Source organism: Nothoprocta perdicaria, unplaced genomic scaffold (assembly GCF_003342845.1).
Source record: "Nothoprocta perdicaria isolate Ctin4 unplaced genomic scaffold, notPer1 scaffold_0, whole genome shotgun sequence".
In the NCBI taxonomy this organism is placed as follows: domain Eukaryota; kingdom Metazoa; phylum Chordata; class Aves; order Tinamiformes; family Tinamidae; genus Nothoprocta; species Nothoprocta perdicaria.
In genome coordinates, this window is record NW_020454092.1 from 10757732 (window position 1) to 10777039 (window position 19308).

At 42.6% G+C, this 19308-nt stretch overlaps 1 protein-coding gene across 1 annotated transcript in view; it reads left to right on the forward strand.

Moving 5' to 3' along the window:
- KALRN (kalirin RhoGEF kinase) overlaps positions 1–19308 on the forward strand; it is a 464489-nt gene that overhangs the window by 287887 nt on the left and 157294 nt on the right. Inside the window, exons 12-14 of the mRNA XM_026054352.1 lie at positions 979–1148; positions 4904–5078; positions 15595–15790. Of these exons, the coding sequence (XP_025910137.1) occupies positions 979–1148; positions 4904–5078; positions 15595–15790 (541 nt within the window). The remainder of the gene's footprint in view (positions 1–978; positions 1149–4903; positions 5079–15594; positions 15791–19308) is intronic.

The window sequence follows — 19308 nt, forward strand, 5'->3', positions numbered from 1 at the left end:
GCTCTGGGCGGGCAGGTGGGAACACAGCCCGTGGCTGCCAGTGCCGCGGCCTTCGGCACTGGCTGCGTCCCGCCCGGTGCCTTGCGTCCCGCTCCCTTGTCTGCTGCCTTGCRGAGCATCCCAGCGGAATGTGGGTTAATGGGGCAGGCATGGCACAGAAACGGAATCTCTCTGGTGGAGTCATTAGGATTTGCTGGCGGATTGCCAGCTCGGTTGGTGCAATTTTACCCTCACTTTGCAGAGGAGGCTTAAAGGGGAATCCTCGGTTCGTGTTGAGGTTTTAYGGGCAGCGAGGAGCCGGGGCTGCCGCTGTGCAGATTCCTGGGAGCAGCTGGCTGCGTGTTTTCATCGGAGCACTCAGCCAAATGATTTTTCTTGTTCTTTTGAAATCAGTAGCCGATATTGCTTAAAGTGAATGCATCTGCATGGAATTGGTAGGTGAGACTGCTGCCTCCTCACCATGTCTGGATTTTCTGGAAGTCAAAAAGCAGAGTCTGAGGGGCATTTTGGAAATAGGAACAACAAGCCCCTTCTTCCCCTGTGAGGCATAGCAAGTCAGTACCATACATATACACCAAACATACTAGTTCTGCAACAGGATTCAGATGAATGAGAAAGTATTAGGAGTTGATATCATCCAGCTCTTGAAAGGCATAGGGTTATCACAACTGTGTGGCTTTGTAATTTGTTACTTGTCTAAGGAATTAATTGGGGAGATACCATGAATTTAGTTGTTGTCATTTAAGAGGCTAAGATGAAAACTGATCTGAGGAAAAAAGGCTTGATAATGTATTCATGTGTTGCTTAAAATCAAATCCTGCCTGCAGAATCCAGTGTATCCTTTTGCTTTAAAAACTTGAGTTCAGCTTCCATGTGAAACATGCTCTCCTGGTTAATACTTTCTGATTTGGAATTAGAGAGCAAAAGGGTTAAGTCTCAATCCCTCTCTGATTTATATTTCCCTCCCCTTCTTCCCAGCTGTGGACATGGATGGAAGATCTGCAGAAGGAGCTCCTAGAGGATGTCTGTGCTGACTCGGTGGATGCCGTTCAGGAGCTTATCAAGCAGTTTCAGCAGCAACAAACAGCCACCTTGGATGCTACCCTCAATGTTATTAAAGAAGGGGAAGATCTAATCCAACAGCTCAGGTAAGCATCCCCCTGGGGGATAAGGGTCAAGAAATCGTGTGTTTTAGGCRTGCATAGGTGAGACAAGGTAAGTTTAGGATTAATTGGGAGAGTGTATTAACTCTTTGCTTATTTATGATGGTTTTAAGTTATTGGAGTGTTTTATATAAATTGCAAGGAGTGACTGATTAGAATCTGTGAAGCAGCATGAGCTKCAATGTTTGATAGGGAGATTATTTATAGACACAACGAACTAAATTGAAACAATTTTTTTTTAGGCGAATATTTTAAGTGGGTACTTAAAAAAGATTGTTAATGGTTATGAGCTGAGGCCTTGTGATTTATAGGGTTACTCCTGGTATAGAAAAACTGTATTCCTCCAAATAAAATATGCACATGTGTCTAACAGTCTTCACTTGTTTTGCATGCAGCACCCTTCCATTTATCAATGTTCATATGGGGTTTATTAACGCTGTCAAAAGAGGTCTTGTATTGTCAGTTCTACTTGCATTATGAATTTAAACAGCTCTTTTTTCCTGATTTACATGCTGAAATACATCACAGGCTCTGAAAAGCCTTTTTTTTTTTTTTTTTTTTTTTTTTTTTTTTCTTTCTTGGTCTATGAGTGTAGTAGAGCAAATACTTGCAGAGAGTACAATACCATCACCCCAAATTTATACTACTGAGATCTCTCTCACATGTTCTTATTTACATTAGTATCCTACTACTTTAGCTGTGATGAGAGCAATGTTTTCCTTTCTTTAGTAATACAACAGCTCACAACAACGCTAGTACATCTGTGGTTCCTGAGATCTTCGTATTATTACAGAGATTGCCCTTCTCTACACGTAGATAGTGTGTGTATCATGTATAAATATATAATACAAAAATGTATCAAGTCTCATGCATTTCACTTGAAACTCACCCAGGGGTTATGTCAAGAGCTATGCAAGAGACCTCGAGTCCTCTGCTGCAGTGGGTGCTGAAATTTCCTCTGTCCTTTTCTTGTCACCCAGGATGTGCAGTTTGATCCAGTGAATCAGAGTAAGGTTGAGAGATCTGGAAAGGCAGCCTTAAGTTTTGATTGTGCCCTAGGCAGCTGCACAGGAGAGAGTGCAACTGCCTGGTGTTAGCGTATGTGGTTTACCTGCAGCCCAGGGGCCGAGCGAGGGATGCAAGCTGAGGTGCTGCCTGCTGGGAGCAGAGCTGGCAAGGAAGCATAGGGAGTGGAGGGAGCCAGGCTCCATCCCTCCATTCATCTTAGCAAGTGAGATGGGGAGGGAAGGAAGCATGCTGTGCTTGGTGAGCGTGCTTCCAGATGGAGGAGATTTTAGATAATAACATCAGTATGGCCATGCCAGGTCAGCCAAAGGTTCCTGTGGGCCCTTATCTTGTCTCTGATTGGGGGCAATTTCCCTTTGGAAGAGACTTTTTCTCAAAGTTCAGGGCCTTTCTAGGAAATTACAAGGATGGCAGTGAAATTTTGTACCAAAAGATATTTTTTTTCTGCAGAACCCCCACTCACCTCACTTACTGGCACATCATTCCAACATAAACACACATGGAGAAGAGCCAGAAATGGACCCGGTGTGAGACTGTGGGTCTGGCCAAGGCATTGCAGAAAATATTTGTGTTGAAGACACAGACAGACACATTTTGCTTGTGGAAAATGGAAAGTAGAGACATGCAGTGGCCAGAACAGTATTTGAGGCTGGGAAGTCCTTTGAGCATCACTGTGCATAGTGGTTGCTGTAGGAAGGCCCGTGTAGGGAGAGAGGGGGTGGGTGTTCACCTGTTTTCATTCAAACTTGGTCAGTTCTTAGTTTCAGTCTTTGAAAAGCCAAGGTAACCCCATGTTTGAAAATGATTTTGGAGTTGGTGTTGTACCCAAGCATTTGAAAATGGCAAGGCTGGGTTTGTGGCAGCTGATTTTAACCAAGAAATCACATTGCTGGGCTCTGACTGGTGTTCTGGGCAGTGAGCAAGGCGGAGCAGGGTGAAGGAGGAGTCTCTGCTTTTGACAACCTCAGCTAAACACAGAGATCAGTTTTTTGAAGCAAAGAAGCCTTGGATACATGCAGAGATAAGCAGAGCTAAATGATCAAGATGCTCTTTGCTTCAAGTGTTGGTTGCAGGCCTTGTTACCAGTCTAACTGCTTAGCCTATAGTATGATCCTGGACTCTTGCAAAAAAAGTAAAGCAGAACTAGGTAAKAAAAACATGAAACCACTTCAGTGTGCACCCACTCTGAGGGTTTTCGTGGCTGCTGGCAAAATAAAGAACACACTTGGAAAGAAGGAAAAATCAGAATTGCTGCAGCCTTCCCTTAACACATCATTGCATTTCACAGCGTGATTCACCTTGTACCTGCCGTGGAGCCAAAGACTGCAAGTGCTCTAACAACAGACAGAGTTAACTATCCTGCTCTTAGCAAGCATGTCATAGCGTAGGTTAAGTTTCATAATTTGTCTGCATTTTAAACAGTAGTTCATAGCCTTTTAGAGAATACTRGGAATCTTTTATGTATTCTTTCCTCAAATTTCTCACTCCCTGACAGAACATAAGAATTGAGATAGAAGCATCCAGTCTCAGAAACTTCTCTTTCTGAGGAGGGTTTCTTTCTGAAACCAGACTGCATAGGGATTTCCAAGGCCTTTTTTGAGGTGACTATGGAAAAAAATAACAGGTTATTATACTTCATTTTTTTTTTGCAGTGCATCAGCCACTGAAATGCCAGTGTGGCTTGACTTGAAAAGTGAAAAGTTTAATGAAAAAGAATTTCTAAAACCAAGTGTGTCCTTAGATCCCGTGAGAGATCTAAGATCTGCCAGTCTTGAATAATTCATGGAGCCAGTTAGCCGTTATACGAATAGTAATATTCCTGCATTTGAATGAAGATATACTTCTTGTGCTTTTACAGAAGACAGGTGCTGGCTGAAGGAAGCAGAACTTGCTTGAATGTGGGCTGAGATTAAGTTGTAGTTTCAAAATCTTGCCTGTTTATCCTCCTTCATTCTTTTTCTGTACAGTTTGGATGTGGAGGCAGAGAAAGATGTTACGGTCATCAAATAGGTGAAACCACAGGACTGAAAGAGCAGGACAGAAACTGTGTTGGTTCAGGATATGAGAAAGAAGGTTGGAAAGAGGGGAAAGAGGAGCTACACATCCAAAGAGACAACTAATGTGTCTTYAGCAGTATTCTGTATTTTTAAATGTAGTTCTCAGGCTTCAGATGTTCAGCCAAATGCTTGTACTGTTCCCCCAAGATACACAGTGAAAACAAAATAACATATGTAGATATTGTTGTTTTAGAATCCAAAAAGTACAGTTCTAAACTATCTACACTCTATCCCCTTAAACTAAAATACTGACAATTTTGATTCAACTAATTGATAAGCAATAAAGAAAATGTTTGCACAACATAGTATAGGATGAGCATAGGATGGAGCGAGTCCTGTCCACAGAATCCAACGGGTTTGCTACCAGGCTACATGGAGTGGGAGATGCTGCTCTCCCCCACGCTCCCCTTGGAACCCACACTAGTGGGTAAGGACACAGCGTCACGACGCAAGAAAGGAAGTCCCCATCGTTTGAACTTTGTGCCAAGCTCAAGACCTGCAGGTTTTCATCAAGCAGGAGACGAGGGTTGCACACACCTTCCCTCAGCCCTTCGTACCTGAGCTCGCCTCGCAGCGCACGCAGAATCACACSTGTCGTTCTTGCTCTTTTGCCTGCCCTAATGCTGAGCTTTAACCCTGCTCTCTGCCTTGCCACAGGGACTCGGCCGTTTCCAACAACAAGACTCCACACAACAGCTCCATCAGCCACATTGAGTCTGTCCTTCAGCAGCTCGACGAGGCCCAGGTACAGATGGAAGAGCTCTTCCATGAGAGGAAGATTAAGCTAGACATTTTTCTTCAGCTCCGGATCTTTGAACAGTACACTATTGAGGTAAGAGCTGGCTGCATGGCCTGAGAAAGGTGGAGCTGTGGAAAGAGGATGGATGCAAACACAGCTCCAGGATACACTCAGAGCTATTTGATTGCACTCAGTGGTCCAGTGGCAAAGAGGGTTTTAAACTTAGCCTCTGCAAGCTAAAAATATGCCTTGGGGTAGTGGGGTGCACTGAAATGGATTAGGTCTGCTCGGCAGCCTGCGTGCTGCCTATCTGCCTGCTTTGGGGAGAAGCTTTATAAGATGCCCCTGTATAACTAACTTTTCGTTGACTCTAGTCACTCAGGAATTTCAAAGTTGCAAAACCTTTGCTGGTGAGGTTTGTCTCTTCAGACACAAACACAGATATCTACAAGCAGACGTGTGTGGCTTTAACCCACACGAAAAAACTTCTTAAGAATCAAAGGAAAAAAAATTTAAAAATAAACTTTGAGCATAACAAGAAAAGGAAAGAGGGGAAAAGAGCAATAAGAGAAGCCTTAAAATGTGTTTTTATGTCCCTGTGTAAAAAAGTCTTTCAGTTCTGTTTTCTAGTTCTGTTTTGAAATGAAAAACACCAGATGCAAAGCCTTCCAAAGCAGTAATAAACAGTGTCTTTAAAGAGACTGTAAGCAGTCTCATTAATTACCTGCTGTAATTGTGCTAGAGCACAGTGTGAAAATCACAAGGTGTCCGTTACCTCGTGTGCAGAACCCACCCAAGCCACGTGTCAGCACTYGATGTCCCTTCCAAGGTGTGTTCCTCCTGCCAGAGCCCGCTGCTGCTTGCCCAGGTCATGCAGCACTCGGGGTTGTGATGATATATTCCTGTGATATTGTCTGCAAATCTGTAGGCAATCTCARGGTGGGTACTGATAATTAATGGGAGCCTTACTATGCTGTGTTGCACTTTGTAAGAGATCTTTTTTTTTTAAGACAAGACATGATAAATTATACTGCCATAAGGGGCTGGCAACAGGGATCTTTAGATGTCTTCATCTATAATTGGATGACAGAGGTAGTGATCAGTGAGGAATATCTGGGCTTTTTTGTTGTTTCTGTGCAATTAGGTAAAGTACTAAAAACTGTACTACAGTGCTTGTTAATAATATAAATTAGAATGATTTAACATAGTTCTTTAGCGGATGTTTGTGTATGTATAGTGGGTGATTCRTCTGTGTACTAGTGGGTGTCTGTCTATGTATAAATGTAGTATTTTATGGCAAATACCATGCTTTGCTCTGGGAATTATGGTTGCCCTAAGAATGCTCTGCTCACAATTCAGGAACTCTCCACATTGTACTGTTTCCTATACTTAAAATAGTAGGTATTTTGATGCTGCAAAATGGCRAATGTTGAATACTTATTGGCTTTTACTCGAAAAGATATGAATGATACATGAATGTATATACGTGTGTATGTGCATACATATCTGTAAATGGCACCTGTGTTTTCAAGAATGAAGTAAAAAAAAGGGAAAGTAAATGATCCTGGAACATGCAAATATATCCATTCAGAGCTGGTCCTAACATCTCAGCTTCTCTGTATTCCATGGCAAATTCTAGGTCTGAATCTAGATTTATGCTGACTTTGATTTAAGATTTGAAGATTAAAGGAAAGACTTAAAAGGATTCACTATATTCTAATTTGTTGTCTCTATCAGAGATCTCAAGGCTCTCACCACCACCATGGGTAGTGTTCCTGCTGAGGAAACTGAGGCTCAGGGGATGATGAGATGTGTCCTGGGCCKTTCCACATGTGGTGCCGGAGCTGGGGATAACATGTGGAGCCCTCAGTTTTGTTCCACCTCTGTATCTTCACACACACTGTTCAAGTCATTCTAGTCTATTAAGATATTCAAAATCTGACAKGTGCTTCACATTCTTTTTGAACCAATTAGCTAGCAAGGACTTTAAAGAAAATCACCATTTAGTTGTCACTGTAGATTTGCTATTTTTTCATCATGAAGATCTCTGAATTCCCTCTGCAAGATTAATGTTACAAAGAAATCTGAGAGCATGTTTTATAGAGAGCCTATGGGTAGATAATTTGGCTCGGAAAGGTTTCCCTTTCCAATAAAGTATTTCTTATTTTAAGCTAATTGTAACCTTTAGTTTTTAACTGAACACAGAAYGAAAAATATTTGCAAGTCAGTATCTTAAATTTTATATGTAAATTTAGYGATCAAATAAACAGATTGGTGAATAATTATGAATAACAATTTGAAATAACATATATAAGTGATACGTTAATACAGTATGTTTCAAACAACAGCTGAAGTGGCTCAATATGATGCAGTAACAGTCCTTAGAAACTAGACTGCAGACAGTTGCCTCAGCAGAATAATAAAGACTGCAAGTCAGTAAAGGAAACTGTTAATCAAAATTAACAGAATTGTCTTACCCCATTGTTGGGAAGCAAAAGAGGTTTTTTTCATCGCCATAATTAAAAAGCATGCAGTATTTCTGATGTTTGATTATTCTAAGCTTGTAAGAGAAAAAGATGGTGAAATTAGTGCCAGGAAATTAAATGTCTTTTTTTACTAAAGATAAGTTGCTTGCGCCGTAACTGGAAATATATTTAGGCTTTAAGGGCAGATTAAATGCCCGAGTAGGGCGGATTTTCCATTGGTGTTGGCTGGGCACCTCTCGCACATCCCTCCCCTGTGCGGGACGAGAGCAAGACCTGTCGGCCGGCCGTGGGCAGGGGCTGTGCTGCCCTGGCAGGGTTGCCCCAAGGGCACTGGGTGGCCCCAGGCTCCCTGCCTTGACACCCCCAAGCAGGTCTTGCTTTGGGACAGTGGCGTATCTCGTTCTGTCTAGTGGGACCTTCGGAAGGTTTCTCTGCGCTGCTGCCATCTTGTCAAGGCTGTGACATCTTGTCCAGACAAAACTCAGAATTTCCTCACTTCAGGTCTCTCCTCTCACCCTCGATTTCTCGCTTTCTTGGGTTTCTGGGAAGCCCTCATGCTGAGGATCCTTCTGGGAGCTCTGGAGAGTGGAATAACTTGCCCCTCTCTAGTGTCCGCCAGAGAGAAGGAGCTGTGGAAGCCTGGCTGCTTCCAGCGGCTCCAGGGAAAGCTGTGYCCTGGAGCTCAGTCTCAGGGAGCAGTCACAGCCCACGATGCTTCCTTCAGCTCAACTGTGCTACCAAACGTCTCTAATCCAGTTCATTTCTTACACCACCTTCTCCCTCTCCTTTCTTACTGATGATGCAAGCAGAATAGGGATTTTTCAAGTGCACAAATGGCAATTAGATAACTGGCCTTTTCTTTCATTTCATGTCTTTTGTTGTTTGGGAACTTTACTCCTTTTTCTGTCCTCTCCACATATTGAAATCCATGGACCACMTAACCATTTCCTTTGGCACTCACTCCTGAACTTGCACCATACCCTTCTGCTTTGTAGCCTTCTGCTTTATGAATATTCCCATAACCTCCTCTTCCTGCAAGAGGTTTGGAGTCCAGACAAAGCTCAGAATTAAGAGCAACTCTTGCTCCCATCTCTTTAGGCATCGCTGGGCCTTCTCTGTGCCTCAATGAAATCTGCCAAGCCTTGTTTCATTTTGACTTCAGGAAATGTATTTTACCTAAAGAGAAGCCAGTAGCCTTTTCCTTTGGTAGGACAGACCAGCTGCATTCATTTAGGATATCTAAGGACTTCTAAGCTGCATAGGCAGCTTTTGTGTTGTACTGAGTCAAGGCAGTTTGGGCAGATGTTAATTTGGATATGAACTCTCAGGCAATAGCATGTGCTGCCTTTGCTTTCTTGCCTTAATCTCATTATATTGACTGATATTTACGCTCTGTGTTCTTAGGATGAAGTATATGAAATCCAAACTGTTCCAGCACCTGGAAGCAGGCGTAACAGAAACATGAGAAAACTGAGCTATCCCGATGGGAGGTTATCTGCCTTAGATTTTAAAACCATAAAATGACAACCCATTTTTTTAGTTTAGGAAACGTGTCTAATTTTGATGCCTGATTTGTTTTATTTCTTTACCAACTCAATGCACATTTCAAGACAGGACAGGATCATTAAGAATATATTGTTGGACTTTCCATATGATACAGACTCCAGCTGAGCTTGTGCAGCCAACCAAGCAACTCAGGAGCCTGCAAGCAATGTGAACGTGGTAGCTGATCCGCTGCAAGGAAGCAGGGGGAGACCCAGGGGTCTGTAGCTGGCAGGCATTAGCAGCCCTGCTGGCACCCCACCGAGCACCTCATTTGTATGGAGCTCAGTTGAATACCAGAAATACATCCTCAGGAAAACCTGTCAAATATAACCTCTTTCTTGGTTCAGAAAAAGGCATTTAATGACTTGTTAACCATTAGTTAAGTGAATGGTAATATACACTAAAATGCAGAGAAAATGCGTAGCACATGAATGGTAAAATGCACTGAGCTGTGACTCCTAACACGATGACCTCTGCCTGTTTTTTTTTCCTTTTTTTTTTTTTTTTTTGGAAGAGAGATGGTCAAATTCACCTCTGGGTCTCACAAAACTGAAGGAGGAGTGATCTCAGCTGGCGCCTGTGTCTGGCAGCAGTTACTGGTTACCCCCAAGGAAGCATCTCTCATCTTCCTGGAGCTGCCCAGCTCCTTCCCTTGTGTCTATAGGTTTGTTTCCTTCAGTGCCTATGGATCTGTGCGCTGCTGGACAGAGCCAGTCCTAGAACAACGTGGCTTCTGGGCCATGACTTAGTCCTGGAAGGAATTACTGACATCCCACTGTATGATATTAATCCTATCCTTTAAAAAGCCCGGTGATCACTAAAGTTTTCACTTGCTGTATATCTGATTTTGTGTCATTCCATCTCTTTGGCTCAATTTCACCTACTAATTAAATTTTTCAGACTTGATTTCCACTGCTGGCTCCTCTAGCTGTTCCCATCCACCGCTGAGCATGAATTTAGAAGGGAACAGGAGCCAGGCTTCAGACAGCATTTAACTTCACTGTTATTTACAACTCACTTGAGTTTCTCATTCCAGGTTTATAACATTAGCAGAATCTTTCAAGTGAATTAGCTGCCTGCCTGTGCCTCCATACAAAATACTTTATAACTCCTCATTGACTTCTAGCTGCCACTCAATGTGAGCTTCCTTGTTAGAAAYAAGAGTTATAGAGATTTTGATACACTTGAAAGAAAGGACATGCTAAGAAAAAGATTTTTTCCTATTCTGAAGTTGTAATCCTGTAATACTTCATATTTAAAGAGCTTTTATTTTTCCTTTTTTTATAGGTACCAACATACTTTTCAAATTGCACATTTTATTTTAAGAAAAATAAGGCACTATGCTGTTCCTGGTACCTTCTCTTTCAGAGTTGGATTCCACTGTTTGTACAGATATTTGAGGGATTCAGAGGCCAAAATYACTGCAGCAGAATCATCACTGTGACAGCCTTTTCATACTTCAGTGGTCCAGGTCTGCACTAAGCCAGTGTGGCATCTCTGTCTATTATCCAAAAAATGGATGGATGTATTTTCATATTGCACAGTGTCAGCCCAAAATGGGGACAGAGAAGAAGGAGCAAACTTTCTGCTTGTGTGGTTTGTGAAAGTGACAGTTTCACTTGACCTTTCCCATCAACATCTCCTTCATCACCTATGGTGTTAATCTGCTTTTAGATGCCCTAGTAATGCCATATCCAGTCCCCTGCTCTCCAGCCTGCTCCGAACTGCAAAGCAGAGGTGAGTGCTGTCATCTCTGGTGTCCTTAGTGACAGATCCATCAAAAGTGCCTCAGAAGTCTGGTCGCCCCTAGTCCTTTAATTATTCTTTTTTCTCCCTGCACACACAAGCCCTTCCTCATCATCCAGGAGTCCCACTTACCTTTTTTCCTGATTCCTCCCTAGTTTACATCCCACATCATCTGCTCTCCCTCTGCACAGCTCTGTCCCTGTGCCTGTATGGCTGTTTCTCCTAAGCAGCTCCAGGCCCATGTTCTGCCCACTCTTCTCCCCTTTGCTCCTCCTCCTTCTTCCAACATCATTTCTCTCACAAGCCCTCTCCTACATTTGCTTGTTCTTCTCAGGCATCTTTACTCTTTTCCAGATCCCTCTCTCAAGCCCAATMTTGCTTTGTGTTGATGACTTCTCCTGCTAGGGTAGAACTGTCTCCTCCTCATACGCCTTTCCCCAGCCCATACGTGAAAATACCAGCTCTTGTATGATTCACTCACCATATAACATTTATTTTCTCTTGCCTGTTTCCTCATTTTTGCTATTCTGCTCCTTTAATTGGCAAACCAAGTTTTCCAGTTGCAATCAAACAAGAAGGCTTTAGGTCTTTAACACTGAAGTCAGGACAAGCAAGCAACAAGCATTCAAGGCTCAACAGCAACATTTTGTAGAAAACTTTAGCAGCAGCATCAAAAATACATAAGATTTAACAACGGAATTTTTGCAAATAGTAAATAAATGTTAAACTTTGGGTAGGTTTCTTGGCCTGCTTCCTGAGAAGGCTGTAGTGTAGGAGGGAAATGGCTGGATTGCTGCTGCTACTCTTAACTGCTATTAAATTTGACCTGTACACATCTTTTTTGTATGACCACCAGACTGAAGATGAACATTGTCCCTCAAACATGTTTACTGGTCTTGCAAAATGGTAAATCCAGAAAGCACCAAATGCAGCAGTAACGCAGCAGAGGGTATTTGTGCGCATGGAGGTGCTGCGGCTCCAGCTTCCAAGCTGGGTGGTGCCTCCCCAAGAGCATGAGGTCGAGRCTGTGGTCACTGTGACCACAAAGCAGAGACTCAGCTGCAGGAGTCTGTGTTTCTGTTAGAGCGTTGTGATTGTAACATGAAGCTCAGTGCAAATCCAGCATTTGCTCATGCAATCTTAACCATTCTGTGTGATTCAAGTGCTGAGAAGAGCTCTGTGCTGTCACTGCTGCACTGATTTGGGGAGCTTGCTAGCTTGGGGTCACTACCTGCRTCTCTCATTTCTCCTTTCATGACAGCAGGAGCATTTATCTCAGGTGAAGAARGAAGAATCTTGCTTTCTAGGTTTATGGTCAATGAGTAGCTTCATCGTCTGTTTCTTCCCCCTTGGAACTCGGCGTCCCTTGGCTTTCCTCACTACACTTGGCTTGCTTTCTTGGCCAGGAGCTTCATATCCCCTGCAAGGAAGGGCTGTGTAGCTGCCCTGTGACAACATGTGCCGTTTCGCTTTGAACAGCATGGGTGCTTTAAAACCAGTCTGCTGCATACGCAGACCCCTGCGCTGCCTCTGGTGCTCTCTCGTGGCCCATCTGTTTTGGCTCCACTTCTCTCCCATGCCAGAGCAGAGCTTGGGGCGGCTCTCTCAGATTAAGGCAAGTGGAGGATGCCAAGGTCTATTGCGAAGCACAGACAGCACAAAGTGAATACACTTCAATTCTTTCCGCCGAAAACTCAAAAGATGAACAGAGTAAACTGTAATCAGCCGTTTATAAGGGTCAAAAGGGAATGAAACAAGTTCATGGCCAAGTAAGCCTCATTTGTGAGATAAATGTCCTGATTCCTGACAGAGGCCCAATGGAATTGGCTCTTAGCACAGTGCAGGAGATAGGACACTGTAATGCAGCTCAAGTTTCATCAGCGATGTCAATGTCTAAGTCATTTTGTGAAAGCATCCAAGGTCCTTTACTGGATTTGAAACATATACATCTGTAGTTAACAGAACTGCCGAAATACAGCCTCCTCCTGAACAAAATATATTAATTTTCCCTTTACCCAAGTCAAACCAGTTAGGGAATCAAATTCAGACTCTGGGACTGCTTCCAAATGGTCCAATTTAAAGTATAGACACTGCTGGGATTTTGAGGCATTGACTGTACAGACAGGAAAGGAAGTATCTTAATGAGATATGCAAAGCAGCCTGGTCTCCGGGATGGGACAGCAGATTGGGATTCAGGAAGCCTGGGTTCTTATCACAGCTCTGCTGCTGCTTCTTTGCCTTTGTCTGCCTCAGATTCCCTTCCAGCCATCTGTTTGTCAGAGCTATTCCGAGCGATGTACCCAACCTTCCTGTACACGCTTCGCTTGGGAGGTTGGGTGATGTTCTGCCTCTCACTGGGCCTGACTCCCTCTTTTCCTCCTCATAACCCACACCTGTGACAGTTGCCCCATGTACCCCAGCACCCACTAGGCGACAACTGTCACTCCTGCCCTCCTTGGTGGCTGCGTTTCTGGCCCTGTAGAGCAGCCACTTCCAAGCCCAGCTGGCCTGGTGTGAGTCCAGAGCCACCCAGGTGCTTCTGTGCTGTCTTAGCCCAGATTCCTCATCCCGGGACCCTGACACGTAACCTCCTGCTCTGGCCTTGCATCCTGAGCAGTTTTATCTCCTCATGCCTGCTTGTAACGTACTTTCCTTATCAATTGGAAACCATGGATAAGAAAACCATGGTAACAGAGTGTAAACCCTTCAGTGCTTTGCAACCAGTAGTAAGACATGTAGATATTGAGATGCAGCTTCTTGTGTGTGGGGAGCCTGGCTAAAGTTGTCTGTCACCGTGAGCAATGTGGAGCTCCAGCTACCTCTGAAATTTGTGGATGCCTCTTTCCAACAGACTTGTTTTGGATCCCAAGGGCCAAAGGGCAAAGTTTAGTACAGGTAGGAAAAGCCTTTTCTTTCTCTTCTTTAGCAGGAATTATCATTGATCTAATGATAAAAACACTGCTGCCAGTGTGTGCCTGCCATGGCCAGCTGGGAAAATTACTAAAGGAAACAGTACAGAGATATTAAGAGCTACAGAGACAGTTGGGTAAAAGTGCTGGATCTTTGAAGATCTGGGGACATCTGATTCCTTCATATTTCCATCCTCAGCCCACCTGACAGTTCAACCTTCCAAGAGATTTGTCCTGGAAAAAATGTCCACAGGATGGAGAAATCCTGTTTTGATCAGATACCGCCTAACACAGTGTCACGGCTGTGCAAATGAGCTGATGGGACATCTTCTCTGATTGTTTTAATCTTTTCTATTACTGTCACTTAAAAATGTATTTAGTTATCTTCCTGAGGGCCCTTGCATGGGAATTTAAAGATGTCTGTAGGAAATTGGGAAATAAGTTGATTAACCTCTTGCAAATTTTCAAATTTTTTTTTTAGTAACCAGACAGTCAGTGCAATGAACTCCAACAGACAAGATTTTTAATAGCTCATTAAAAAGTAGATAGATATATATATTTCTGATCCTGTCATGTGACATACTTTTCTGTCAGCTTCCACAAACGAAGGTCTTTGCACTAAATCTTGCATTGTAGAAACCTGCGCTTATTCTAAATTCATTCTGTTGACTGTAGTTTGAAATGAGGCCAAGACCACCTCAGTTCAGATCACTCTTAGCAGAGATGTTTCTCCAAAACCCTTTATTTTTTGCTAAAATCCTTCTTCAGAATCATCTTTGCCCATTTCTCAGTAACTGTTAAATCTTCAAATAAGCTACCACATTCCTGGTAGTCCAGGTAAGACATTTGAATCATTCAGGAAAGGGGTGAAAAAGCCTGTGAAGGTAGTTGTTATTTAAAGGTRATTGAGTGGAAGGGACAGCAGCCTCTGAGGATGGCCACACTCTGCTGCAACCCTCCAGCTGAGATCCCAGATTCTTGCTTGGGTAAATAAAGGAACTTTTCTGCTTCTCTCCAAGCAGAGACTAAACTTGTGCTTGTGAGTGCCTTTCTGATGTGAGTCTGCAGAGTGAGAAGGGCAGAAAGCTGGTCCTTCTGGGATCCCTTTCTATGTCTGCCTGGCACGTAAAGTGTGCTTATGTGTAAGGAAACTGAGTGGTAAACTTTGAAAGCTGGCTGCTTAGGAAATTAAACACCTTATTGCACTCAGGCTGTGAAAAGCACTTCTAGTGAGAAAGAGACACTCTCACTGTACATTTCAGCATGTGTATTTAGATATCTTGTTCTAACTCTCCTGGATCTGACTATGAAAAACTGATTTATAAATCAGAATTATGGTATTTATTTGATAATTTCGAAATATTTTAAACCACTGTGTTTTTCACCATACCAGCCTGTATATATGTTTTAATTTCCATTCCCTTTACCTTCCTTCTCTTATTTGAGCTGTATCAAAATGGAATAAATAATAATAAGTATTTCTACCTATAATCTGCCGCATACAGTGCATGACAAAATGTTTTTAGAAACATTCAGGCCATTTGGGGATTATGTGATCAMAAGTACAGTAAATTGTTTTGTAATTCTGTTGGTGTTTATTTCTTCATTTAAATTTGAATATGTAAAGAAACATTGTCTCAACCATCAATGTGAACAGTGTCSTCTTCTCTTACAGTGTCCCATGGAATGTGTAAGGGGAAAGAAGTTTTTAGTTCTTTTTATTGTGCTGATGATCTTGTCTTGGATCCTCACTTGGGCAAACTATTAAGTGAGACCATTACATGGGCAGGGTCTATCAGACCTGTATTTCAGGATTTTCTGGATCTGACTCAAAATGTGAAGTACTTTGATCAAACACAGTGTTAGAGTAAGATTTGTTCATTGACTTTGAGTGAATACAGTGTCCATCTTCTGCCCATGAAGGTTACAGCGGAGTTAGATGCCTGGAATGAAGATCTGCTGAGACAAATGAATGATTTCAATACAGAAGACCTCACCCTGGCTGAGCAGCGTTTGCAGCGCCACACCGAGCGCAAGTTGGCCATGAACAACATGACCTTTGAAGTCATCCAGCAAGGACAGGATTTACACCAGTACATCATGGAGGTCCAGGCTTCAGGTAAGCAAGAAAAAATGAATTCTGTTTTAAAAGGGAAAAAATGAACAAATAAAAATAAACAAGCACTGAAAACAAAAATACACTAAGAAAACACTAACATCTTTTGATGTAAAAGGAGGACTGTTCCCCAGGTCTCCTTGACCTTGCGCTAGGTACAAGAGAAGCCCTATAGGGAGTTCTGAATTGTAGATCTTGGGTATGCTGGTCAGACCTCAGATCCAGGCACAGTCTAGCCATTGTAGAGCCCAAGCTTGTTAACTTTCCTGCAACTAGACCTTATCTAGAGACAAACTAACCGGATGCGCTGGCTTAGTTCTTCTCAGGCTTGATTGTGTCTTCCCTTTGCCACATTTCAGGGTGTAGACATGCCTGGGGGACAGAGAGAGGGAGAGGGAAGCTAATTATCCAGCAGCCCTCTGGGAAAGGATCCAAGTGTGAAAGCCTTGAAATTTTTCATGAAATGGAATTCTTGTTTCCAGCCAGCAATAAYTGGAATTATTTTATGTATAAAAAGGGACTATGATAAACTGTACTGGAATTTTCCTTTTCAGTGAGCCTTTGAAAGGTAAAGATAGTCACTTGCATGTAAAAGCCTTTGGCACATAACTCTTAAATGACACATTTGATTCATGCTGATAGAGAGTTTGATGCTTTTACTCTGCTTCTTAGCAGTAGGATATTATATAGTAGAATATAGATGTTTCTAAGACATCCCATGAATCAGGATTTTTGTATCTTGGCATTTTGCATTTGGAAAAAAGAATATCATAATTCAGGTTAATCAYAGCATAAAGCCCAGAAGTGAATTCTACTTGCAAAGCATTTTAACCTTCTTAAATGTCTGGAAAGAGTGCACAGCAAGAGCAGTTTCTGCCCTTTCCCTCCATATGCGCTTTCAAAATAAAAATGATTTTTATGGCTTTATTCTTTRGCAAACATTTTACCCATGGACACCCACCTTTAAAAAGTCTGGCAGTGTTCAGCCTGATTTGGCAAGCTGCACTCACCGGAGGCTTACCGACACCTACAAGAGTATTGTGTGAACTAGGCCAGCTAACACCTTGCGTGAAACACGTGGGAGCTTGTATGGGATCTGCCCCTGCTATGCCTGGTCCTGAGGTCCTGCTCACCTGCTTTCTGCAGCAGCAAATTTGTCTCATACATCAGTTAATGATGMTGCTGCTTTTTTTCATCTTGGAAGTATCCTAATGTGGGTAGCAATCTGTGGGAGGTTCAGAATATGGTCCAGAACAGAGTACAGTCAGCAGTCTCGATGTCTGATTTTAGGGGGGAAAAATCCATATTTGTCAAGAAGTTAACAACTTCTTTTGGACTGCAGATAAAGATTAAATATTAAAAGAAATGAGTTAGGTTTTTTTTTTTTTTTTTAAATAAAATTATCTAAGATACTCTATGAAGCTACCTGAGAAAATCCATTGCTCSAAAGGCAAGGAAGCAGAAGCCTCATGGGGATGCAGAATAACTGTAGTTAATCAAAGGTAATATTCCTGTCTGCCTAGCGCAGAATGCTAAGTGCTGGGAGAATGGCGAAGTAAGGGAGAGAGATTGCTCCTGGGAGCCCACTGTTTCTTATTTCAATAAAGGATAGTTATACTCTATAAAAAATTCATTTACTTTTATTCCCTCTTGCCGAATCCCGTATCACAATTGTTCGATGCATGTGTTAAGGGATGATTGCTCCTGCAGCCAGAGCTGGGAACTTGCAGGGGAGCTGTAAAAATCAACTGCGATTGCTGCTTTCTATTGTACAGTGTCACCATTGCTACAATCAAAACTTGACTGCAGCCGTAGAAGATAAAACCGTAAAAATGTGATTTTTCAGGGACATTCTACCTACCCAGCCACTGTGAACTGCACAGTTATTTTTTTTTTTTTCATTTCTCCATAATTCTCTTTCTGCTTAATTCTTTTTAACACATCACACAGGAAACTGATCCAGTTTTGATCCCTCTGGGTTTTTTTTTTTGTCTTTTTTTTTAATCTGACTTGGAGGTTTTCAAACTACTAAGTCTGTCAGATAAAATTACATCCAGATTTTGTCAGGCATGTTCCCTTTTTCACTTGGAAATCTTGTACAGGGACTAAAAGCAGGTTGGAAGCATTCACCCATGATTTTTGCCTGCCTGATGCGGATTTGGAGCAGTGATCYTTATCAGGCTGTACAAATCCCTATGAACAGAGTCTTGTGGGTGCAGTAAAAGCAGGGCCCTGGGATGCACGAGTGGCAGTGCGGGTGCTCGGGGTGCATGAGGTGACAAGCAGGAAAGGGCAGCTTGTTCATCACGGGGAGTGCAGGCTGTCCTTGGATGGCATCCCAGGCAAGCCACAGGTTGCCACTGATGACTTMGCACAGTCCAAACCCTACCAGCCGAGGGTGCGTGAGGAAAAACTGCTTTTAATCCTGAATCAGTGTGTTGAGGTCGAGCACACGAAAATCCCACCGTGTCCTGAGGATATAGAACCAAACGTGGGCTAATTGTAGCCACGATGCCTGGAGGCTGAGCAGGGTTTCACTCCCAAGAATAGAAACGTAAATTGAATTTCCAGGTCTGAAAATGGAAGCCAAGGGCCATTCTACCTTATTTGATAATGAAAATTATTCCACCTTATTTGATAATGAAAAATCTGTTGTGTTTTGGCTGGGAAAGGAAAGGGAATAAGCCAATCACTTGTGTTCCCATGTGCTTTTTCTGATAAAACTAGAAGCCAGGGGAAAGGATAAAGTTGATCATAAGAGAACGGTTATTTTGTGTAATGCCACCTTTGGCTGTTATTGTGAAAGGAACTGAAAGTCACAAGCCAGTGAGATCCATAAAAGGGGAAAAAAGACATTGTTCTAAATGGGTTTTTAAATAAAGGCCAAGCATTTTGTACAGCAGCTTCTCATTAACACGTTTCTTTTTAAAATATCCTCTTATTTCATTGACTTTGGAGAAAAGTGTAGTGTTTTCTCAGCATTACCACAATCTGATTATTTTTTATATTAGGTTCCTGATCCTCCTGTATTGAGGCCAGTGGCAGAATTCCAGCGACCTCAGTGAGAGAAAAATTGTATCTTTATTAGTTTATAATACATGGATTACAGTAACATGGAGTGACATCATAACAATTCTGGGCCAACCTTTTGCCAGTTGCACTGGGACCTGGCAGTGTTACCAGTGTAATGCAGCAGGATCATGTGAAGCTCTGCTTTTTTTCCATGTGACCACTGCACAGGAGGACCCTGGGCTCACAGGAAGGGATATCAGGAGGTCTGTGTTTCTACCTCCTGCTCAATGCAGAGTTATCTGTGAGATCAGATCATGTCGCTCAGGTGTTTATCCAGTTCATGCAGGATGCGAGAGATAGGGAGCACGGTACCCGGCCACCCTTTCCCTCTAATATATCAGGACTGGATGGAAGTCAGTTTAGACTAATTTAACTATAGCTTGGATTAAGTGTCCAACCAAATTAGTGTCAATCCCCTAAAGTACCTAGATGGAAAGGAAGTTTGCCTT